This window comes from Entelurus aequoreus, linkage group LG27, assembly GCF_033978785.1.
Source record: "Entelurus aequoreus isolate RoL-2023_Sb linkage group LG27, RoL_Eaeq_v1.1, whole genome shotgun sequence".
Classification (NCBI taxonomy): domain Eukaryota; kingdom Metazoa; phylum Chordata; class Actinopteri; order Syngnathiformes; family Syngnathidae; genus Entelurus; species Entelurus aequoreus.
The window spans coordinates 15,397,994-15,419,376 of NC_084757.1; the positions used below are offsets into that span (position 1 = coordinate 15,397,994).

The following is a 21,383-nucleotide window of genomic DNA, read 5'->3' on the forward strand; positions in this document are numbered from 1 at the left end:
CGCATACAAAGCTTACATCCTTTGTGCTATGTTAACTAGGGGTCTCAGACACACGCACCGGCACGCACTTTAATGTGGAAATTTGATGTTAGTGCAGCCCGCGAGTTTTGAATGAATGTCGCTTGATAGCCGCTTGATAGCGTCATACTTGCCAACCCTCTAATTTTTCCCGGGAGACTCCCGAATATCAGAGCGTGATGACACTACATTTGGCGCCCTCTACAGTCTGCCCTGACAGTGTACCTGCTCGACCACAATTGGAATGCTGTTCTAGCTTGCTCACGTAAGAGACAGCAAGGCTACTAACTCAGCAGCCACACATCTTACACTGACGGTACCAATACCCAGAATCCCATGCAGCCCTAACTCTTCCGCTCAACCAACGCACGGAGAGGGGCGGGGGTTGATGTGTGGGGGGATTTGGTGGTAGCGGCGGTGTATAATGTAGACCGGAAGAGTTAGGGCTGCATGGGATTCTGGGTAATGGTTCTGTTGTGTTTATGTTGTGTTACGGTGGGATGTTCTCCAGAAATGTGTTTTTCATTCTTTTTTGGTGTGGGTTCACAGTGTGGCGCATATTTGTAACGTAACAATGTTAAAGTTGTTTGATACGGCTACCGTCAGTGTAAGCTGTGTGGCTGATGAGTAAGTATGCTTTGCTGTCTCCTGTATGCAAGTAATGACAACATGCAACATGTGGCTGGATTGGCACGCTGTATGTAAATGCTATAGAGGACAATTGCTGCAGTGCAATTAGGGCACGCCCTTTCTTTAGTAAGTAAGAGTGTAAATAGGATTAGTTTTTCCCTGGGAGTAATCTATGAGAGACACTGAGATCCATAAATCTCCTGGGAAAATCGGGGGGGTCGGCATGTATGTAGCTGAGCCGCATCAGAGTGGTCAAGGAGCCGCATGCGGCTCCGGAGCCGCGGGTTGCCGACCCCTGAACTAGATAGTGTTCTTGTCTCTCATAATGATTGTGAACGATAGGCACAATTCAAAAAAGTTCCCCTTTAACTGTTCAGTCAAAATCTTAAAATTAAACGCGACTTTTCGGTTTTCACCTGACTTGGTGCACGCGCCCAGGAGGTTAACGATGTTGAGATGAGGTCCAAGGTGAGTCATGATCTTCAGCTCTGACATCAGGGCTTGCTTCTCGCTGGATCGCGCCGTGGCTAAAAGGAGGAAAGTGATGTCGTCAAAAAAAAAAAAAAAAAAAAAAACTTCACCCAATTTTGGGCTGAGATGATATTTAAACGAATGAAACGGTTTTTACTCACGTTTCAGCATTTTCACCGCCACTTTCATGACAGGTTGGGAACGGCTGAGTCCATAGGCGGTGCCTTCCACAACCTTCCCGAAGGCTCCAGAGCCCAGGATGCGACCTGGGGGAGTCACATGGTTATCTACCAACACAAGCTTTCCTGTCTGCTATATTATGGGATCAAACAAAAGCCTGCAGGTACATTACAACTTTATAGTCTACTTTGAACGGCCATTTTTCATATTTACAAGACACTTTGGACAACTTTTTGCTTTTAACTTGGTGAAGACAGTTTGAGGAGGATCTCTTGTTAAGCTCTTTTGTACGAATGGGGAAAAAAAAAAAAACACTCTCATAAGCATGGACGAATTCTGGATTTCAGGAGAAGGGGGTAAACAACTGGCGAGCAAACAGGGGGCGTGGCTTGAAAGGATCAGATGTAAGTAATATGAATAAGAAACACAATAATACATTTTTTGTACGAAATAACAAAATTAACAGAATTAAGTAAATAGTAGAGCGGGATATACGTTAGGTCAGTAAAAAACACAAGAGGCTAGATCATCCCTACAAGCCTGTTTCGCAGGTTTCCCTTCCCTGACGAGCGGGGAAACCTGTAGGGATAATCTAGCCTCTTGTGTTTTTTTTACTGACCTAACGTATATGCCGCTCTACTATTTATTTCATTCTGTTAATTTAGTTATTTTGTACAAAAAATATATTATCGTACCCTGGAAGGGAAACCTGCGAAACAGGCTTGTCGGGATGATCTAGCCTCTTGTGTTTTTTACTGACCTGAGATATATTCCGCTCTACTATTTATTTCATTCTGTTAATTTGGTTATGTCGTACAAAAAATATATTATCGTACCCTGGAAGGGAAACCTGCGAAACAGGCTTGTCAGGATGATCTAGCCTCTTGTGTTTTTTACTGACCTGACATATATGCCGCTCTACTATTTATTTAATTCTGTTAATTTAGTTATGTCGTACAAAAAATATATTATCGTACCCTGGAAGGGAAACCTGCGAAACAGGCTTGTCAGGATGAGATAGCCTCTTGTGTTTTTTACTGACCTAAAGTATACAGTATATATATATATAAATTATATAGGGTCCAGCACCCCCTGTAAGGGACAACGGTAGAAAATGGTTTTATATATATATATATATATATATATATATATATATATATATATATATATATATATATATATATATATATATATATATATATATATATATATATATATATATATACTGTGTGTGTATATATATATATATATATATATATATATATATATATATATATATATATATATATATATATATATATATATATATATATATATATATATATATACAGTAGTAGATCACCTCGACTTGGTCGATCGATTACTTATCGATCGACTTATCGATCGACTTATCGATCGACTTATCGATCGACTTATCGATCGATTACTTATCGCTCGCCTGCTGAAAAAGTGTAAGTCAAAGTCGCCAAGGTAACAAAAGTGTCCGCATCGTTCTACTTAAAATTGTACGCACTGTTTTTTTCAAGATCGCATTGTGATTCAGTTTAGTTCAAACCTATTTAGTTGTGTGTTCCCCTGGAACAAAAGACTGATAGGCAATACCCGGTATCGCAAACACGTTAGCTCAACTTGCGTAATTAGCGCAAGTTTTAGTCAACAATGTAACTACCTTTGAGTGGAGCACCAGACTCCTCTTGGTTGGATTTTTTATTGGTTCATGATTGGTATTGCCGTGTTTGATTGATTGATTTGATCAGAAGTTTATTGACATATTAAAGAGTTGAATCCATGTAATGCTTTAAAAAGGCAAATGGATGGCACAAAAAGCCAAAAGGCTTGTTTCCATTGTGGTCCATTAACTATTCATCACATTTGATACATTCAATAATAAAAGATGTATAACCTGTAACATATATATAAAAAATTACGTTAAAAAATGGATAAATTATGTACATATACACAGTATACATGTCAGGTGATTTGAAAAACAATATATACAAAAAAATGGGGGAGGGGGGTGTATACACTATGTACATGACACTATGTACACGACTATGCACATGTTGACTCCAATAGTGTGCAAAATGTGAGGCGAGGGCCGACTCGCTCTTATCTTGCATCTGACTGCTGATTGGTCAGCGGCTGTGTGCTGTCAATCATTGTTACATTGGCAAGCAAAACTAATAATTGAGCTTGTGGGCAATTTAAGCCAGAGGGGCCGTTTTCCGCCTGGAACTCGTGTTTGACTTGCCTCCATTTAATAGCCGAACATTACTTTTGGACGTTAGAGTTTTTGGAAAAGTGCAAGGGGACTTCTCCCTAAGTTATGTCTACACTCGTATGACATCTCCCCCGGAATGAAGGACTGACTCCATGTCTCCTTATGCTTCTCAAATCCTCACCAAGCACAAGTCGATCACGCGGGAACTCCCATCTGGAATCGTAGGGCAGCTGCATGGGGTCCACGTAGATGTACTCGTGGCCGTCCGGGCTGACGGACTCGATCACCCTCCAGCGGATCTCATAGCGCGGTTTCTGAAAACAAGTCTCTTCCTGTTAAGACTGTCCTTTTAAAACCAGGTCCATCATTGGAGAAAGAGTGGCGCAAACGAGCAGATGGTCAGATGTGTGCATGAATGAACGTAGTACCTGTTTCCAGATAACAACCAAGACAATGAGTGAGATGATGACAATGACCAGCAGCACCAGCACGGCGGCAGCTACGGTCAGCTCTCGATGGGGGCCTGTCAAACGGGGACAACATCAATCACCCCAATGAGGCTAAAAGGTATTCTGGGAGAATAAGACGGAGGTTTGGGATGGGAATGATGATAGCATGCTGGACACGGACGTCACTATTTGGAGTGTAGGCGTCTAAAAGGACTGGAGAAGGAACCAGAACATGAGAAGCTCGGCAGTGTTTGTTCTTACCGCTGGACACCAGCTTTACTTCCCGGCTGACGGCGGCCATTTCATTCCTGGCCAAGCAGCGCACCGCCAGCGTGTTTTCCAGATGGCCAAACAGGACCTGGCTCTCCAGGTTGTTCTCCTCGTCCAGGTGCGACTCCACCGTGATCTCGGTGGAGTTGGCGGGGAGCGGCGCCCATTGTGACGAGTCGTTGGCGCAGCTGAGCGAGAGACAATTTGGCACATGCTGAGACGTCCGCAACAAGAGTCGCAGGTTGATTATAAAGCAGGGCTTTAAAATAAAACTTGTCCTCAAGGTACCTTGTTATTGTGCAATACTAAACTATTGAAATAATAATGTATAACGCCGCTAATAGCTAGCTGGCATCTAGCACGCTAATCACTAGCTAACACTTAGTGAACTAATCACTAACTGACAACTGGTGTGCTAATTGCTAGCTGAGAACCAGCATGCTAATTCCGAGCTTGCTGACAACTCGCAAGCTAATCACGAGCTGACTATTGGCACACTAATCACTGGCTGACAACTGGCGAGCTAATCGCTAGCTGACAACTAGCAAGCTAATCACTACCTTCTACACTACCTGTCCTGACGCTGAATTACAAATGTCTAAACTAAACTATTTTACCTTCGGGTACCAGTAAAGAAACCTTGAACCTTAAACCTTGAACCTGACTATTGGCACATTAATCACTAGCTGACAACTGGCGAGCTAAACGAAAGCTGACAACAGGTGCGCTAATCGCTCACTGACAACTAGCAAGCTAATCACGAGCTGACTATTGGCACACTAATCACTAGCTGACAACTGGTGTGCTAAACGCTAGCTGACAACTAGCTAGCTAATCACAAGCTGACTATTGGCACACTAATCACTAGCTGACAACTGGTGCGCTAATAGCTCGCTGACAACTAGCAAGCTAATCACGAGCTGACTATTGGCACACTGATCACTAGCTGACAACTGGCGAGCTAATCGCTAGCTGACATCTGGTGCGCTAATCACTTGCTGACAACTGGTGCGCTAATCGCTCGCTGACAACTAGCAAGCTAATCACGAGCTGACAACTGGCGAGTTAATCGCTAGCTGACAACTGGTGCGCTAATTGCTCGCTGACAACTAGCAAGCTAATCACGAGCTGACTATTGGCACACTAATCGCTAGGTGACAACTGGCGAGCTAATCGCTAGCTGACAACTGACGCACTACTCCCTCACTGACAACTGGTGCGCTAATCGCTCGCTGACAACTAGCAAGCTAATCACGAGCTAACTATTGGCACACTAATCACTAGCTGACAACTGGCAAGTTAATCGCTAGCTGACAACTAGCAAGCTAATCACAAGCTGATTATTGGCACACTAATCGCTAGCTGACAACTGGCAAGTTAATCGCTAGCTGACAACTAGCAAGCTAATCACAAGCTGACTATTGGCACACTAATCGCTAGCTGACAACTGGCAAGTTAATCGCTAGCTGACAACTAGCAAGCTAATCACAAGCTGACTATTGGCACACTAATCGCTAGCTGAGAACTGGCGAGCTAATCGCCAGCGGACAACCGGTGCGTTAAATGCTAGCATACAACTGGTAGGCTAACAGCTAGCCGGCAGCTTGCGCCACAATTGATAGCGACAACTGGTGCCCTAATTGCTAGGTGACAACCATTGTGCGCCACTAATGATATCTGGCATTTGGTGCGCTAATTACTAGCAGGTAACTAGAGTGTTTATCACGAGCTATCTTAAAAGCTAACATGGATGTAAAAATATCATTATTTAATTATGATTTTATTGTAAACTTGCCGAGTACAGTGAGTACGGTGTCCATGCCACTGCTATCTCTAAACTACACTACAGAGTGTTATATCCACGTTAATGTGTATTTACAGACATTTAATATTCATGAAAATGTTGCCTGTGGAATATGAAAAAAATATTCGACATATAATAAAATCGAGCAAAAATGTCAGGAAGACCCTGTTGAAGACCTACTGTTTAATGTCCTTGCAGATGAACCACTCCACTTCAGGTGTGGGCTGCCCCCCAGCGATGCACACCACAGACTGGCCTGAGGCTGACCCGTGGTGGATGTCCATCAGGTCCACAATGACGGCAGGGACTGCAAGAGTCACAAGGTAGTAAAAATATGTGAGATAGCGCCGCTAAAAGCCTGCTCGTGCAGGGAAGTGATAACATTGAAATCACACTAAAAGGCCTTCTGGCATTCCTCGTGCTGACCTTTGACCTGGAGGTTAAAGCTGACACTGCGAGTTTGGTTCCCATTCTCCACCCTCATGGTGTAGTTGCCACTGTCCTCCTCCTTTGCTCGGATCAGAGTGAGAACACCCAAGTACCTGGACCAGAACGAAACAGACTCTAATTACAGAGCACAGTGTGGGAAGGTTACTTTGAACTCTCGCTGTGCTAATTAGTGGGGTCGGGACGAGGGTCGGGACGAGGGACAGGACAAGGGTTGTGACGAGGGTCGTGACGAGGGTCGTGACGAGGGACGGGACGAGGGACGGGACGAGGGACGGGACGAGGGTCGTGACGAGGGACGTGACGAGGGACGGGACGAGGGACGGGACGAGGGTTGTGACGAGGGACGGGACGAGGGACGGGACGAGGGTCGGGACGAGGGACGGGACGAGGCACGGGACGAGGCACGGGACGAGGGACGGGACGATGGTCGTGACGAGGGACTGGCCGAGGGACTGGACGAGGGACGGGACGAGGGACGGGACGAGGGTTGTGACGAGGGACGGGACGAGGGTCGTGACGAGGCACGGGACGAGGGACGGGACGATGGTCGTGATGAGGGACGGAACGAGGGTCGTGACGAGGGACGGGACGAGGGACGGGATGAGGGTCGTGACGAGGGACGGGACGAGGGACAGGACGAGGGACGGGACGAGGGACGGGACGAGGGTCATGACGAGGGACGGGATGAGGGTCATGACGAGGGACGGGATGAGGGACAGGATGAGGGACGGGATGAGGGACGGGATGAGGGTCGTGACGAGAGACGGGACGAGGGACGGGACGAGGGACGGGACGAGGGTCGTGACGAGGGTCGTGACGAGGGACGGGACGAGGGACGGGACGAGGGTCGTGACGAGGGACGGGACGAGGGACGGGACGAGGGACGGGACGAGGGACGGGACGAGGGTCTGGACGAGGGTCGGGACGAGGCACGGGACGAGGGACGGGACGAGGGTCGTGACGAGGGTCGTGATGAGGGACGGGACGAGGGACGGGACGAGGGACGGGACGAGGGACGGGATGAGGGACGGGATGAGGGTCGTGATGAGGGACGGGATGAGGGACGGGACGAGGGACGGGATGAGGGTCGTGACGAGGGACGGGACGAGGGACAGGACGAGGGACGGGACGAGGGACGGGACGAGGGTCATGACGAGGGACGGGATGAGGGTCATGACGAGGGACGGGATGAGGGACAGGATGAGGGACGGGATGAGGGACGGGATGAGGGTCGTGACGAGAGACGGGACGAGGGACGGGACGAGGGACGGGACGAGGGTCGTGACGAGGGTCGTGACGAGGGACGGGACGAGGGACGGGACGAGGGTCGTGACGAGGGACGGGACGAGGGACGGGACGAGGGACGGGACGAGGGTCGTGACGAGGGACGGGACGAGGGTCTGGACGAGGGTCGGGACGAGGCACGGGACGAGGGACGGGACGAGGGTCGTGACGAGGGTCGTGATGAGGGACGGGACGAGGGACGGGACGAGGGACGGGACGAGGGACGGGATGAGGGACGGGATGAGGGTCGTGATGAGGGACGGGATGAGGGTCGTGACGAGGGACGGGACGAGGGACGGGACGAGGGACGGGACGAGGGACGGGACGAGGGTCATGACGAGGGACGGGATGAGGGTCATGACGAGGGACGGGATGAGGGACAGGATGAGGGACGGGATGAGGGACGGGATGAGGGTCGTGACGAGAGACGGGACGAGGGACGGGACGAGGGACGGGACGAGGGACGGGACGAGGGTCGTGACGAGGGTCGTGACGAGGGACGGGACGAGGGACGGGACGAGGGACGGGACGAGGGTCGTGACGAGGGACGGGACGAGGGTCTGGACGAGGGTCGGGACGAGGCACGGGACGAGGGACGGGACGAGGGTCGTGACGAGGGTCGTGATGAGGGACGGGACGAGGGACGGGACGAGGGTTGTGACGAGGGACGGGACGAGGGACGGGACGAGGGACGGGACGAGGGTCGTGACGAGGGTCGTGATGAGGGACGGGACGAGGGACGGGACGAGGGACGGGACGAGGGACGGGATGAGGGACGGGATGAGGGTCGTGATGAGGGACGGGATGAGGGTCGTGACGAGGGACGGGACGAGGGACAGGACGAGGGACGGGACGAGGGACGGGACGAGGGTCATGACGAGGGACGGGATGAGGGTCATGACGAGGGACGGGATGAGGGACAGGATGAGGGACGGGATGAGGGACGGGATGAGGGTCGTGACGAGAGACGGGACGAGGGACGGGACGAGGGACGGGACGAGGGACGGGACGAGGGTCGTGACGAGGGTCGTGACGAGGGACGGGACGAGGGACGGGACGAGGGACGGGACGAGGGTCGTGACGAGGGACGGGACGAGGGTCTGGACGAGGGTCGGGACGAGGCACGGGACGAGGGACGGGACGAGGGTCGTGACGAGGGTCGTGATGAGGGACGGGACGAGGGACGGGACGAGGGACGGGACGAGGGACGGGATGAGGGTCGTGATGAGGGACGGGATGAGGGACGGGACGAGGGACGGGATGAGGGTCGTTACAAGGGACGGGACGAGGGACGGGATGAGGGTCGTTACAAGGGACGGGACGAAGGACAAGACGAGGGACGGGACAAGGGACGGGACGAGGGTCTCACCTGGTCTCGCTGACCTGCCGCAGGTTGGTGGAGATCTCGGCGGTGATGTCGCTCAGCGGGAGGCCGTCTTTGAGCCAGGTGACGCGGGCGCTTGGGAACGAGTCGATCTCAGCCCGGAACTCCCGCACCTCGTCCAGCTCGGCCGATTCCAGGACTCCGAACTCCGGTCGCAGGAATAAAAACTTGTGTTCTGTTCGGGAGGAGAGCAGCGGTTGATGAGGGGAAACAAGACTTTGCGTGGGGTACACGACGGAACACGAACGCACCGTAAACCGTGATGGCGAGTTGCTTCGTCTGGCTGTCGTTGCTGATGATGTCGGTGATGGAGCAGGCGTAGACGCCGCTGTCTTTCGCCGAGGCTTGCGGGATGGTGAGCGTGTAAAGAATCTCCTGGTCGCGCTTGTTCTCGTGCACCGTCTTCATCGCGCGGTTAGCCTGCCGAGCAAAAAGGCTTCAGACCCACGGCCACATTTTCAGTTGGGAATGGTCTGCCGCACACCCCTCACCAGTTTGCCGGGGTACTTCCAGTGATCCTCCAGAATCTCCGACCCGCGGGCCAAGCAGGTGACAGTGATGGGGTCTCCCACCAGCAGAGCGGTGCGCTTGGCCGACAGCTCCACGTGGAGAGCGGCGCCACCTGAAAAACAAGGAAGTCGGTCAAACGTACGAGTGAAAGCTGATTTGTCAGAGCTTCTCAGCCTGCTCAGTGGCCTTGTGGTTATTTCAGGGGTGTCAAACGTACGGCCCGAGGGCCGGATCAGGCCCGCAAACAGGTTTTATCCGGCCCGTGGGATGAGTTTGCTAAGTATAAAAATTTACCAAAAATTTTTGAATGAAAGAAACAGCTGTTCTAAATGTGTCCACTAGATGTCGCAATAGCAATTCTTTGTATCTTTGTAGATGATGCTACATATGTACAAAATAAACCACATGATGTTAGTGTACTAGTCGAGGAAAATGAGCAAACTACATAAATAACCTCCTGCAATTTGATTTTGATAATTTTTTTGAGTTGACTGATGAACATTATCACATAATTTATTCAGAAAGTATAAATAACGACAAATAAAGGTAGAATACTATTAACCGCAACATGTAAGTGTAAAAAACAACATTATGATTTGTACATTTTCAGAATGTGCTTGTTTTATTTTTAAACAAAGAAAACAATCTGAAGTTGTCTTTACTTTTAAGTTATCGTGCCGTGATTTTACCAGTCTGGCCCACTTGGGAGTAGATTTTTCTCCATGTGGCCCCCGATCCAAAATGAGTTTGACACCCCTGGGTTAGAGTGTCCGCCCTGAGATCGGTAGGTCGTGGCTTTGTCAACATTTGTTTTCAACAATGTAAAAAAGATCGAGGCAAGAACACAAAATTCACTTTTTTCCGAATGCATTGAATGCTTCACATTCATATTCATATTTTATCTAGGCGAACATTTTGTCACCTATTTCTGTCACAATGTGTCGGGCGGACACAATGGCGCCAGTGACGTTGGACGAATGACCCGCCCTTGTGTCGCATACGACTGTTACCGCAACAAGCTCTCCTGTGTTGTAATAATAAATTGAGTAATCAAACAAGAGTTAACGTTTTCCATAATCTTTTTGCTATGCTGGCATTTTCAAATTTAAAAGACTGTTTAGTTTGTCTACAGAATGTGTCGCGGGCCAATAAAAATCGCGCTGCGGGCCGCAAATGGCCCCCGGGCTGAACTTTGGACACCCCTGCCTGTATGTTCCCCTAGTGTCCAAATAACTCTAAATGAAGTCTTTGTTACTTTAATAAGCAACTAATTAATGGTGAATGTGTGAAGTGAAGTGAATTATATTTATATAGCGCTTTTCTCTAGTGACTTAAAGCGCTTTACACAGTGAAACCCAATATCTAAGTTACATTTAAACCAGTGTGGGTGGCACTGGGAGCAGGTGGGTAAAGTGTCTTGCCCAAGGACACAACGACAGTGACTGGGATGGCGAAAGCGGGAATCGAACCTGGAACCCTCAAGTTGCTGGCACGGCCACTCTACCAACCGAGCTATACCGCCCCCATACTAAAGTGTTACCAAAAGTGGCCTAGTGGCTGTTACCGCAACAAGCTCTCCTGTGTTGTAATAATAAATTGAGTAATCAAACAAGAGTTAACGTTTTCCATCATCTTTTTGATATGCTGGCATTTTTCAAATTCAAAAGACTTCAAACCAAATATTACATAAGTTTCGCACGAAACCCTAACCTGGCTGCTCAGTGGCCTTGTGGTTAGAGTGTCCGCCCTGAGATCGGTAGGTCGTGAGTTCAAACCCCGGCCGAGTCATACCAAATACTATAAAAATGGGACCCATTGGCTCCCTGCTTGGCACTCAGCATCAAGGGTTGGAATTGGGGGTTAAATCACCATAAAAATTATTCCCGGGCACGACCACCGCTGCTGCTCACTGATCCCCTCACCTCCCAGGGGGTGGAACAAGGGGATGAGTGAAATGCAGAGGGTAATTTCACCACACCTAGTGTGACTATCAGTGGTACTTTCACTTTAACTTCCTGCGGTACGCACCGGTCCAGCCGTGGACGATGTACTCCTCGCTGTAGTGCACCACTCCGTTTACCACGGCCTTGCAGACGTAGGTCCCGGCGGTGAACACCCCCAGGGCGCCTCTCTTGCTGTCGTAGACGTTCGGGATGGGCTGCTGGGTGTCCACGTTGAGCAGGGTGACATTAGCGCCGGGGTCGGACACCCGACATTGGATCTCCATCTCCTCGTGGCCGGACAGGACATGATTCCCGAAGGGCACCGGCGACGGCACAAAGGGGACGTCCGGATCCGGCACGTAGACGTAGATGCTGCTCTCCTCCGCCTCCTCTGTGGCGTTCTGGCTGTAGAAGCAGGTGTAGAAGCCCGTGTGCAGGACCGTGGCGTGGGCCACCGTGATGGTGGTGACAAACAGGCCGCTGTTGTCCTCCCGCGTCTGCTCGGGCGCGTCCAGCGGCATCTCCCAGGCGAGGCTGGCCTCGCCCCGGCAGGTGAGGGTGAAGGAAGCGCCAAGAGCCACCACCATCTCCTCCTGTTGCGGCAGCAGCACCGGCCCCGAGGACGGCGGGAAGGTCAAGGCGGTGGAGGCTGAAGGAGACGCGGGGAATCAAGAGCAGCGCACACTGGAACTATCACAGGTAAAAGATTCTTACCTTTAACTTTGAGCGTGAAGGAGAACTGAGCCGTGCGAGAGCCGCTCAGGGCCGTGATGGTGTAGTTCCCACTGTCTCTTTCAAGAGGCTGCCGGAATATCAGGATGCTTTGGTACCTGCAAGGTAAACGTCGACACATGCATTTGTCAACGACAAATTGTGTGGGACCAAAAACGGTACATGTATTGCATTCTATGTTACTTCCCACACTGCAAAAACTAAAATCTAAATAAGATTAAATATCTCAAATTAGGGTGATATTTGCTTATTTTCCGTCTGATAAGATCATTCTTCTCACTAAGCAGACTTTATGTTAGAGTGTTTTACTTGTTTTAAGTGTTTTGGTCCTAAATGATCTCAGTAAGATATTACAGCTTGTTGCTGAGATTTGATGACCTATATTGACTAAAACATGCTTGAAACTAGAATATCAAGTGTTGCAAAGCTGTGTCATCAACACTCACAAGTATAAAACTACTTTTTTAAAGTAATTCAAGGATGAAAAAAAATCATGATGCTGAGCGCATATCATTATGTCAAGATAATGGCACTAGCATTTACTTATTTAAGAATATTTTTCAACATATTGAGCAAAAAGGTCTCTTTTTTTTATCTACATTGAAAAGTGCACTTGTTATTAGTGAGAATATACTTATTTTAAGGTATTTTTGGGTTCATTGAGGTTAGCTAATTTTACTTGTTTTGGAAAGTCTTGACAAGCCGAATTTTCTTGTTCTATTGGCAGATAATTTTGCTTAGTTCAAATAAAATACCCCTCATTTTTGTATTTTTTTTCTTGTTTTTGAACACTGACTTTTTGCAGTGTGTAACTTCCCACACTGCAAAAACTGAAATCTAAGTAAGATTAAATATCTCAAATAAAAGTGATATTTGCTTATTTTCCATCTGATAAGATAATTCTTCTCACTAAGCAGATTTTATGTTAGAATATTTTACTTGTTTTAAGGGTTTTGGTCCTAAATGATCTCAGTAAGATATTACAGCTTGTTGCTGAGATTTTATGACCTATATTGAGTAAAACATGCTTGAAACTAGAATATCAAGTGTTGCAAAGCTGTGTCATCAACACTCACATGTATAAAACTACTTTTTTAAAGTAATAATTTCTAAAAAATTATAACTTTGACACAATTGTGTCTCATAATTAAAACAGATGACAGCCAAATGGACTCTGCTGTTTTATTTTCAATGAAACAATAGAAAACACGTACTCATATAGTAGTACAGTTGGCACAGTACAGCAAATTGACAGTTAATATTTAAACATTTAACATGTGACATTTCTAACAATTTTTAACTATAACTATAACTAATATATATATGTTAACTAATTTGCTTGTTTGCCTATAGAGCAAAGTTTGTATTATCCTTACATTTTTCTGTATGCTACAGTACATCCATTTTCTACCGCTTGTCATTTATATTTTTCATTTGAGAACTGTATTTATTAGAGAAATGCCAGTTTTTTATTTTTTTTAAATATATTTTTTAATATATACATATATATATATTTTTTTTTTCAAAACAAATTCAGAATCAGAATCAGAATCAGAATAGTTTTATTGCCATTGTTTGAGAACGGGTTCACAAACTAGGAATTTTTCTTGGTTTTCATGCTTAAAAGCTGAACAGTTTTATGTTTTGTTGCCCTACTGTACCCAGAATAAACCGCCACCTTAATAATACCGAGGTACGTGACAACACCATACTGTTACGCCCCTAATCACTAATCTTATTGGACGCTTTGAGGAAAAACCATTGTAGCCTTATCGCTGCTTTCTATGATCTACCAGAATAAGGAGGAATTTCTTCTCCGAGTCTAGTTGATGACGAAACATTCTTATTCCATGACTATTTTTAAAGCACGACAGCAGTAAAGTGAGCGCTTGTCTTTCGCCATTGACCCAGTTTAAGTTTAAATGTTGAAGATGTTCGTATTTACAGTGGATTCCAGGTGGTGCTTATTTTAACTCCAGCAAAAAGCCTGAAAACAGATGTGGCGTTAAACAGCGCTCGGCTACGTCCAAACATAACAACATGCACACAGCGAGGCGCTTAAGGCTCAGGTAGTTTATTTGATCGTGCGCGAGTAAAAAAGACGTGGGATCAACAATGTGAGTCCTGCGGGCTGCCAAAGCCTCCAGGATCATGCCACGGCAAGCCAAGATAGTCTGGCACAGAACTCCTCACTGCTATTAGGAGAAGTTTATTTGGAAGACTTTCTGGCAGATTTTCTTTAGGACGGCGACATGCTAGCCTAAGGCGGGGGTCTGCAACCTGCGGCTCTTTAGCGCCGACCTAGTGGCTCCTTGGAGCTTTTTCAAAAATGTATGAAAATAGAAAAATATGGGGGAAAAAATGTTCTAGCCTGGCAAGACAAGAAAATGATCTTTAAATCCCAAATAAAGCGAATCCAAAATAGTCTATGTCTTAAATATGAGGTTAGTACGGAGGGTCAGCAACCCACGGCTCTTTAGCGCCGCCCTAGTGGCTCCCTGGAGATCTTTCAAAAATGTATGAAAATAGAAAAATATGGGGGGGATAAATGTTCTAGCCTGGCAAGACAAGAAAAGGAGCTTTAAATCCCAAGTAAAGCAAATCCAAAATAGTCTATGTCTTAAATATGAGGTTAGTACGGAGGGTCAGCAACCCGCCGCTCTTTAGCGCCGCTCTAGTGGCTCCCTATTGTTTAAATATATTTTCTGTAAGAGGACAACATAACACAAACCTCCCTAATTGTTATAAATACCACTGTTTGTATTAAACATGATTCTCTGATGAGAGTATTGGGCGAGCGCCGTTTTGTCCTACTAATTTCTGGCGGTCCGTGAACTCACCGTAGTTTGTTTACATGTATAACTTTCCTCAACGATGCCACAGAAAGACATATATTATGCCACTCATTCTTTGCCTCATTTTGTCCACCAAACGTTTTATACTGTGCGTGAATGCACAAAGGTGAGCTTTGTTGATGTTACTGATCAATGCTAACATGCTATTAAGGCTAGCTTTATGTACGTATTTCATCATTATGCCTGGTTTGTAGGTATATTTGAGCTCATTTCATTTCCTTAATTTATGTCCTCTGTTTATTTCATTTATATCTGCATGTCTCATGACACATTATCTGTATGTAACATTGCCTGCATTTCTGATAGTTGTTTTCCACGTTGTTCCAGACCACAGCAAACGTAACCCAGCTGGCAAAGATTGTAATAAATCCATTAGAAGAAGACAGCCTGCCGTTTCCTTTAACTTGGAAACACGCATCTATACCTTTGACAGTCATTTCCAGGAGTTACCTCACCCGCTGAGAAGTTTTACTAATGTTTTCCGATGTTGCAAAAATGGGTAGAATAAATATTACATTTCATTTCGACACAGTCATTTTGATAGTAGGCTAGTATCGCTAATATAGACCCTTACATCATGTGTTGTCTTCATTATAACACTTCTAGAAGGCTTAACATTTTTTGCGGCTCCAGACAGATTATTTTTTTGTATCTTTGGTCCAATATGGCTCTTTCAACATTTTGGGTTGCCGACCCCCGGTTTAAGGTAACCGGCTCCAGATTAGGCTCCCGAGAGTCTTTCTTACCGGTTGCCTTCCAGGTGGCTGGTTTTGGCCCCCACGTAGTAACTCTGCGGTATGTCTTTGCCGTCGTGCTGCCACGTCACTTTGGGGGCCGGGGAGGCGTCGATGAGGATAGTGAACTCGGTCTCCTCCAGGAGGCTGACAAACTGCGTTGCTAGGATACCGCTGTGGTCCAAGGCCACAAAGGAACTCTCCTCTGTCGGGAATACAAAAAGCTGTTAAAGTCTGGCAGAAGCACTCCCACAAAACAGGAGTCTGAGGTAAGAGGACTTCTGTGAACGATGAGTTCAGGGGCGATGGGTCTTACCGAAGACGGTAACGGCCACGGTGTCCACTCGGACCTTTCCGCTGCCTTCGTGGGTGACCGAGCACTCGTACGTGCCGCTATCCTGCAGGCTTGCTTGTTGGATAACGAGGGTGTAGACGACCCGGTCTGGGAGAATCTGTTTCTTCTGAACAGCGTTCAAAGCCTGCGAGAACAGAGGAGGAACATTTTTTTACCCGGGATCTTACAGTCAGACTGTAGTTCTGCGGGCTGATGGCTAAAACACCTCGCAGGAGATGAATCATGAGCGTAAAAGCAGAAGTCCAACTCTCTGGAAAAGAGCTAAAGGGAAGCCTACTGTACTCAAGAAGTGACCATGTGCTGTTCAGATTAAACCAAGTCTGTGCAGGAGGACACTATATTGGCAAAAGTATTTGGCCAGCCATCCAAATGATCAGAATCAGGTGTCCTAATCACTTGGCCCGGCCACAGGTGTATAAAAGCAAGCACTTAGGCATGGAGACTGTTTCTACAAACATTTGTGAAAGAATGGGCCGCTCTCAGTGATTTCCAGCGTGGAACTGTCATAGGATGCCACCTGTGCAACAAATCCAGTCGTGAAATTTCCTCGCTCCTAAATATTCCAAGGTCGACTGTCGGCTTTATTATAAGAAAATGGAAGAGTTTGGGAACAACAGCAACTCAGCCACCAAGTGGTAGGCCACGTAAACTGACAGAGAGGGGTCAGCGGATGCTGAAGTGCATAGTGCAAAGAGGTCGCCGACTCCTGCACAGTCAGTTGCTACAGAGCTCCAAACTTCATGTGACCTTCCAATTAGCCCACGTACAGTACACAGAGAGCGTCATGGAATGGGTTTCCATGGCCGAGCGGCTGCATCTAAGCCATACATCAGCAAGTCCAGTGCAAAGCGTGGGATGCAGTGGTGTAAAGCACGTCGCCACTGGACTCTAGAGCAGTGGAGACGCCTTCTCTGGAGTGATGGATCACGCTTTTCCATCTGGAAATCTGAAGGACGAGTCTGGGTTTGGAGGTTGCCAGGAGAACGCTACATTTCGGACTGCGTTGTACCGAGTGTGAAATTTGGTGGAGGAGGAATTATAGCGTAGGGTTGTTTTTCAGGAGTTGGGCTTGGCCCCTTAGTTCCAGTGAAAGGAACTTTGAATGCTCCAGGATACCAAAACATTTTGGACAATTCCATCCTCCCAACCTTGTGGGAACAGTTTGGAGCGGGCCCCTTCCTCTTCCAACATGACTGTGCACCAGTGCACAAAGCAAGGTCCATAAATACATGGATGACAGAGTCTGGTGTGGATGAACTTGACTGGCCTGCACAGAGTCCTGACCTGAACCCGATAGAACACCTTTGGGATGAATTTGAACGGAGACTGAGAGCCAGGCCTTCTCGACCAACATCAGTGTGTGACCTCACCAATGCACTTTTGGAAGAATGGTGGAACATTCCTATAAAACACACTCCGCAACCTTGTGGACAGCCTTCCCAGAAGAGTTGAAGCTGTAATAGCTGCAAAAGGTGGACCGACATCATATTGAACCCTATGGGTTAGGAATGGGATGGCACTTCGAGTTCATATGTGAGTCAAGGCAGGTGGCCAAATACTTTTGGCAATATAGTGTATCACAGCATCTGTGTTCCACATCTTAAAGACGACAGAGTCAAAGGATTTACGCTTTCTTCCTACTTTGAACTTCTCCCTTTCCCTGGGGCCATTTGTCCCACACTTAGACTTCCCCCCGTCTCTACAGCGCGAACGATAAAGCTGACAGACACAAAAAGAAACAAAACGTTTTTTTTAGAGATGTCCGATAATATCGGCAGGCCAATATTATTGGCCGATAAATGCTTTAGAATGTAATATCGGAAATTATCTTGATCGTTTTTTTTATTATCGGTATCGTTTTTTTAATTTTAAATTTTTTTGGTTTTTTTAATTAAATCAACATAAAAAACACAAGATACACTTACAATTAGTACACCAACCCAATAAACCTCCCTCCCCCATTTACACTCATTCACACAAAAGGGTTGTTTCTTTCTGTTATTAATATTCTGGTTCCTACATTATATATCAATATATATCAATACAGTCTGCAAGGGATACAGTCCGTAAGCACACATGATTGTGCGTGCTGCTGATCCACTAATAGTACTAACCTTTAACAGTTAATTTTACTCGTTTTCATTAATTACTAGTTTCTATGTAACTGTTTTTATAGTGTTTTACTTTCTTTTTTATTCAAGAAAATGTTTTTATTTTATTTATCTTATTTTATTTTTGTTTATTTTTAAAAAAAGGACCATATCTTCACCATACCTGGTTGTCCAAATTAGGCATAATAATGTGTTAATTCCACGACTGTATACATCGGTATCGGTTGATATCGGTCTCGGTTGATATTGGTATCGGTAATTAAGGGTTTGGTCAATATCGGAATCTAGGATATCGGCAAAAAGCCATTATCAGACATCCCTAGTTTTTTTCTTTGAGACCGCCGTCCTCAGAAGTCAACTTTTGCCAAAACTAGCGCAGAAATAGTTTAGGACCCAGGAAACAACATAAAGACATGACAAGTACAGATGTCCGATAATATCGGCCGATAAATGCTTTAAAATGTAATATCGGAAATTATCTGTATCGTTTTTTTTTTATTATCGGTATCGTTTTTTTTTTTTTTTTTTTTTTTATTAAATCAACATAAAAAACACAAGATACACTTACAATTAGTGCACCAACCCAAAAAACCTCCCTCCCTCATTCACACTCATTCACACAAAAGGGTTGTTTCTTTCTGTTATTAATATTCTGGTGTCTACATTATATATCAATAAGTCTGCAAGGGATACAGTCCGTAAAGTCGTGTTAATTCCACGACTTTATATATCAGTATCAGTTGATATCGGTATCGGTAATTAAAGAGTTGGACAATATCGGAATATCGGATATCGGCAAAAAGCCATTATCGGACATCCCTAATGACAAGTGTCTTTTTCAAGGGAAGTAGAACCCATAAGAAGTGCAATGGCGCTCACCTGTGTTTTGGGGTGGAGCCACTGCTGCTGAAAGGCGGAGCCGGCGGGGGTGACGCAGGTGACGTTGAGCGGCTGCCCCGCCCTCAAGGCGTCCGTGCTGGCTCTGGCGTCCACGTGAAAGTCCTCCACGTGGGTCGGCGCTGGAAGAGACGGCATCGAGTGATCACCGTGAAGTCATTTGTCATCGACTCGAGTGGAAACAGACATGTGAGGTCATCTTTCCGTCTTTGTGATCATGACGTAACATCACGGCTGCCATGCAGTGAGATCAGTCGGCAGTGCTCCCGGTGAAATTCCCTCCACTTTATTATGTTCCAATTCACTTTTCGGACCGCGTACTACAGTCGTGGTCAAAAGTTGACATACACTTGTAAAGAACATAATGTCATGGCTGTCTTGAGTTTACAATAATTTCTACAACTCTTATTTTTTTGTGATAGAGTGATTGGAGCACATACTTGTTGGTCACAACAAACATTCATGAAGTTTGGTTCTTTTATGAATTTATTATGGGTCTACTGAAAATGTGAGCAAATGTGCTGGGTCAAAAGTATACATACAGCAAAGTTAATATTTGCTTACATGTCCCTTGGCAAGTTTCACTGCAATAAGGCACTTTTGGTAGCCATCCACAAGCTTCTGCTTGGATTTTTGACCACTCCTCTTGACAAAATTGGTGCAGTTCAGCTAAATTTGTTGGTTTTCTGACATGGACTTTTTTCTTCAGCATTGTCCACACATTGGAGATCCCCAGATCCAGGCTAAAGACCAGAGGGGACAGAGCCTTTTCCGTTGCCGCCCCTAAGCTCTGGAACAGCCTTCCCCTCCACATTAGGTCAGCCCAGAGCCTGGGGGTCTTCAAAACCCTTCTTGAGACCGATCTCTTCTCGCTGGCCTTTGACCTGAGCTGAGTCCGCCCACTTGGCCACCATTTCTAGTCACCCCCTTCGCTTTAGTTTTATTTTTCAATTTGTCGCACTTTTATTATTATTATTTGTATTTTTATTTAGCAAATTTTTACTTTTTATTCGACCCCTTTTACCGTATTGTTTTTGCACTATCTTGTTCAGCTCATTCTTTGTTTACGTTCTTTGTTTGTGTTTTTTTGTTTTTTGTTTTGTTTTGTTTTTGTTTTTTGCTCTATGCTTTTTTAACCTGTAAAGCACTTTGGTTCAATTTAAAAGTTGTCGTAAACATGCTATATAAATAAAGTTGACTTGACTTGACTTGGGAAGGCCATTCTAAAACTTTAATTCTAGCCTGATTTAGTCATTCCTTTACCACTTTTGACGTGTGTTTGGGGTCATTGTCCTGTTGGAACACCCAACTGCGCCCAAGACCCAACCTCCGGGCTGATGATTTTAGGTTGTCCTGAAGAATTTGGAGGTAATCCTCCTTTTTCATTGTCCCATTTACTCTCTGTAAAGCACCAGTTCCATTGGCAGCAAAACAGGCCCAGAGCATAATACTACCACCACCATGCTTGACGGTAGGAATGGTGTTCCTGGGATTAAAGGCCTCACCTTTTCTCCTCCAAACATATTGCTGGGTATTGTGGCCAAACAGCTCAATTTTTGTTTCATCAGACCACAGAACTTTCCTTCAGAAGGTCTTATATTTGTCCATGTGATGTCAGAAGTATAGTATTTGGTCACATTTGCAGTAGAGCCATAATAAATTCATAAAATATGTTTTTTGTGACCAACAAGTATGTGCTCCAATCATACTCACAAAAAAAATAAGAGTTGTAGAAATTATTGGACAGCCATGACATTATGTCCTTCACAAGTGTATGTAAACTTTTGACCATGACCGTATATACCAAATAACCTAACCTTTGTATTCTGGCCAAGCAGCTCAATTTTTGGTCTTATCTTTGTCCATGTGATGTCAGATGAAACAAAAAAAAACTTTTGACTACGACTGTACATATATTAATGCATTTTTTTTTTGTTATCTAGGAAGTTAAAGTTAAAGTTGAAGTACCACTTTGTGGTGAAATTTGACCCATTCCCTTGTTCCACCCCCTGGGAGGTGAGGGGAGCAGTGAGCAGCGGCGGTGGCCGCACTCGGGAATCATTTTGGTGATTTAAATAGAAACAA

The 21,383-nt window shown here is 46.1% G+C and overlaps 1 protein-coding gene across 3 annotated transcripts in view; it reads right to left on the reverse strand.

Annotated features, from left to right (window-relative positions):
- The window catches only part of pdgfra (platelet-derived growth factor receptor, alpha polypeptide), a 140,313-nt gene that overhangs the window by 21,207 nt on the left and 97,723 nt on the right, over positions 1 to 21,383 (reverse strand). For all 3 annotated transcript variants that reach the window (XM_062038392.1, XM_062038393.1, XM_062038394.1), the window contains 15 exons: positions 19,281 to 19,420; positions 16,252 to 16,414; positions 15,948 to 16,140; positions 12,329 to 12,444; positions 11,700 to 12,263; positions 9,653 to 9,783; positions 9,413 to 9,581; positions 9,147 to 9,336; positions 6,470 to 6,585; positions 6,224 to 6,350; positions 4,231 to 4,427; positions 3,949 to 4,043; positions 3,702 to 3,834; positions 1,281 to 1,385; positions 1,065 to 1,175 (listed from right to left, as the gene is read on the reverse strand). In XM_062038392.1, coding sequence (XP_061894376.1) covers positions 1,065 to 1,175; positions 1,281 to 1,385; positions 3,702 to 3,834; positions 3,949 to 4,043; positions 4,231 to 4,427; positions 6,224 to 6,350; positions 6,470 to 6,585; positions 9,147 to 9,336; positions 9,413 to 9,581; positions 9,653 to 9,783; positions 11,700 to 12,263; positions 12,329 to 12,444; positions 15,948 to 16,140; positions 16,252 to 16,414; positions 19,281 to 19,420 — 2,550 coding nt within the window. The remainder of the gene's footprint in view (positions 1 to 1,064; positions 1,176 to 1,280; positions 1,386 to 3,701; positions 3,835 to 3,948; positions 4,044 to 4,230; positions 4,428 to 6,223; positions 6,351 to 6,469; positions 6,586 to 9,146; positions 9,337 to 9,412; positions 9,582 to 9,652; positions 9,784 to 11,699; positions 12,264 to 12,328; positions 12,445 to 15,947; positions 16,141 to 16,251; positions 16,415 to 19,280; positions 19,421 to 21,383) is intronic.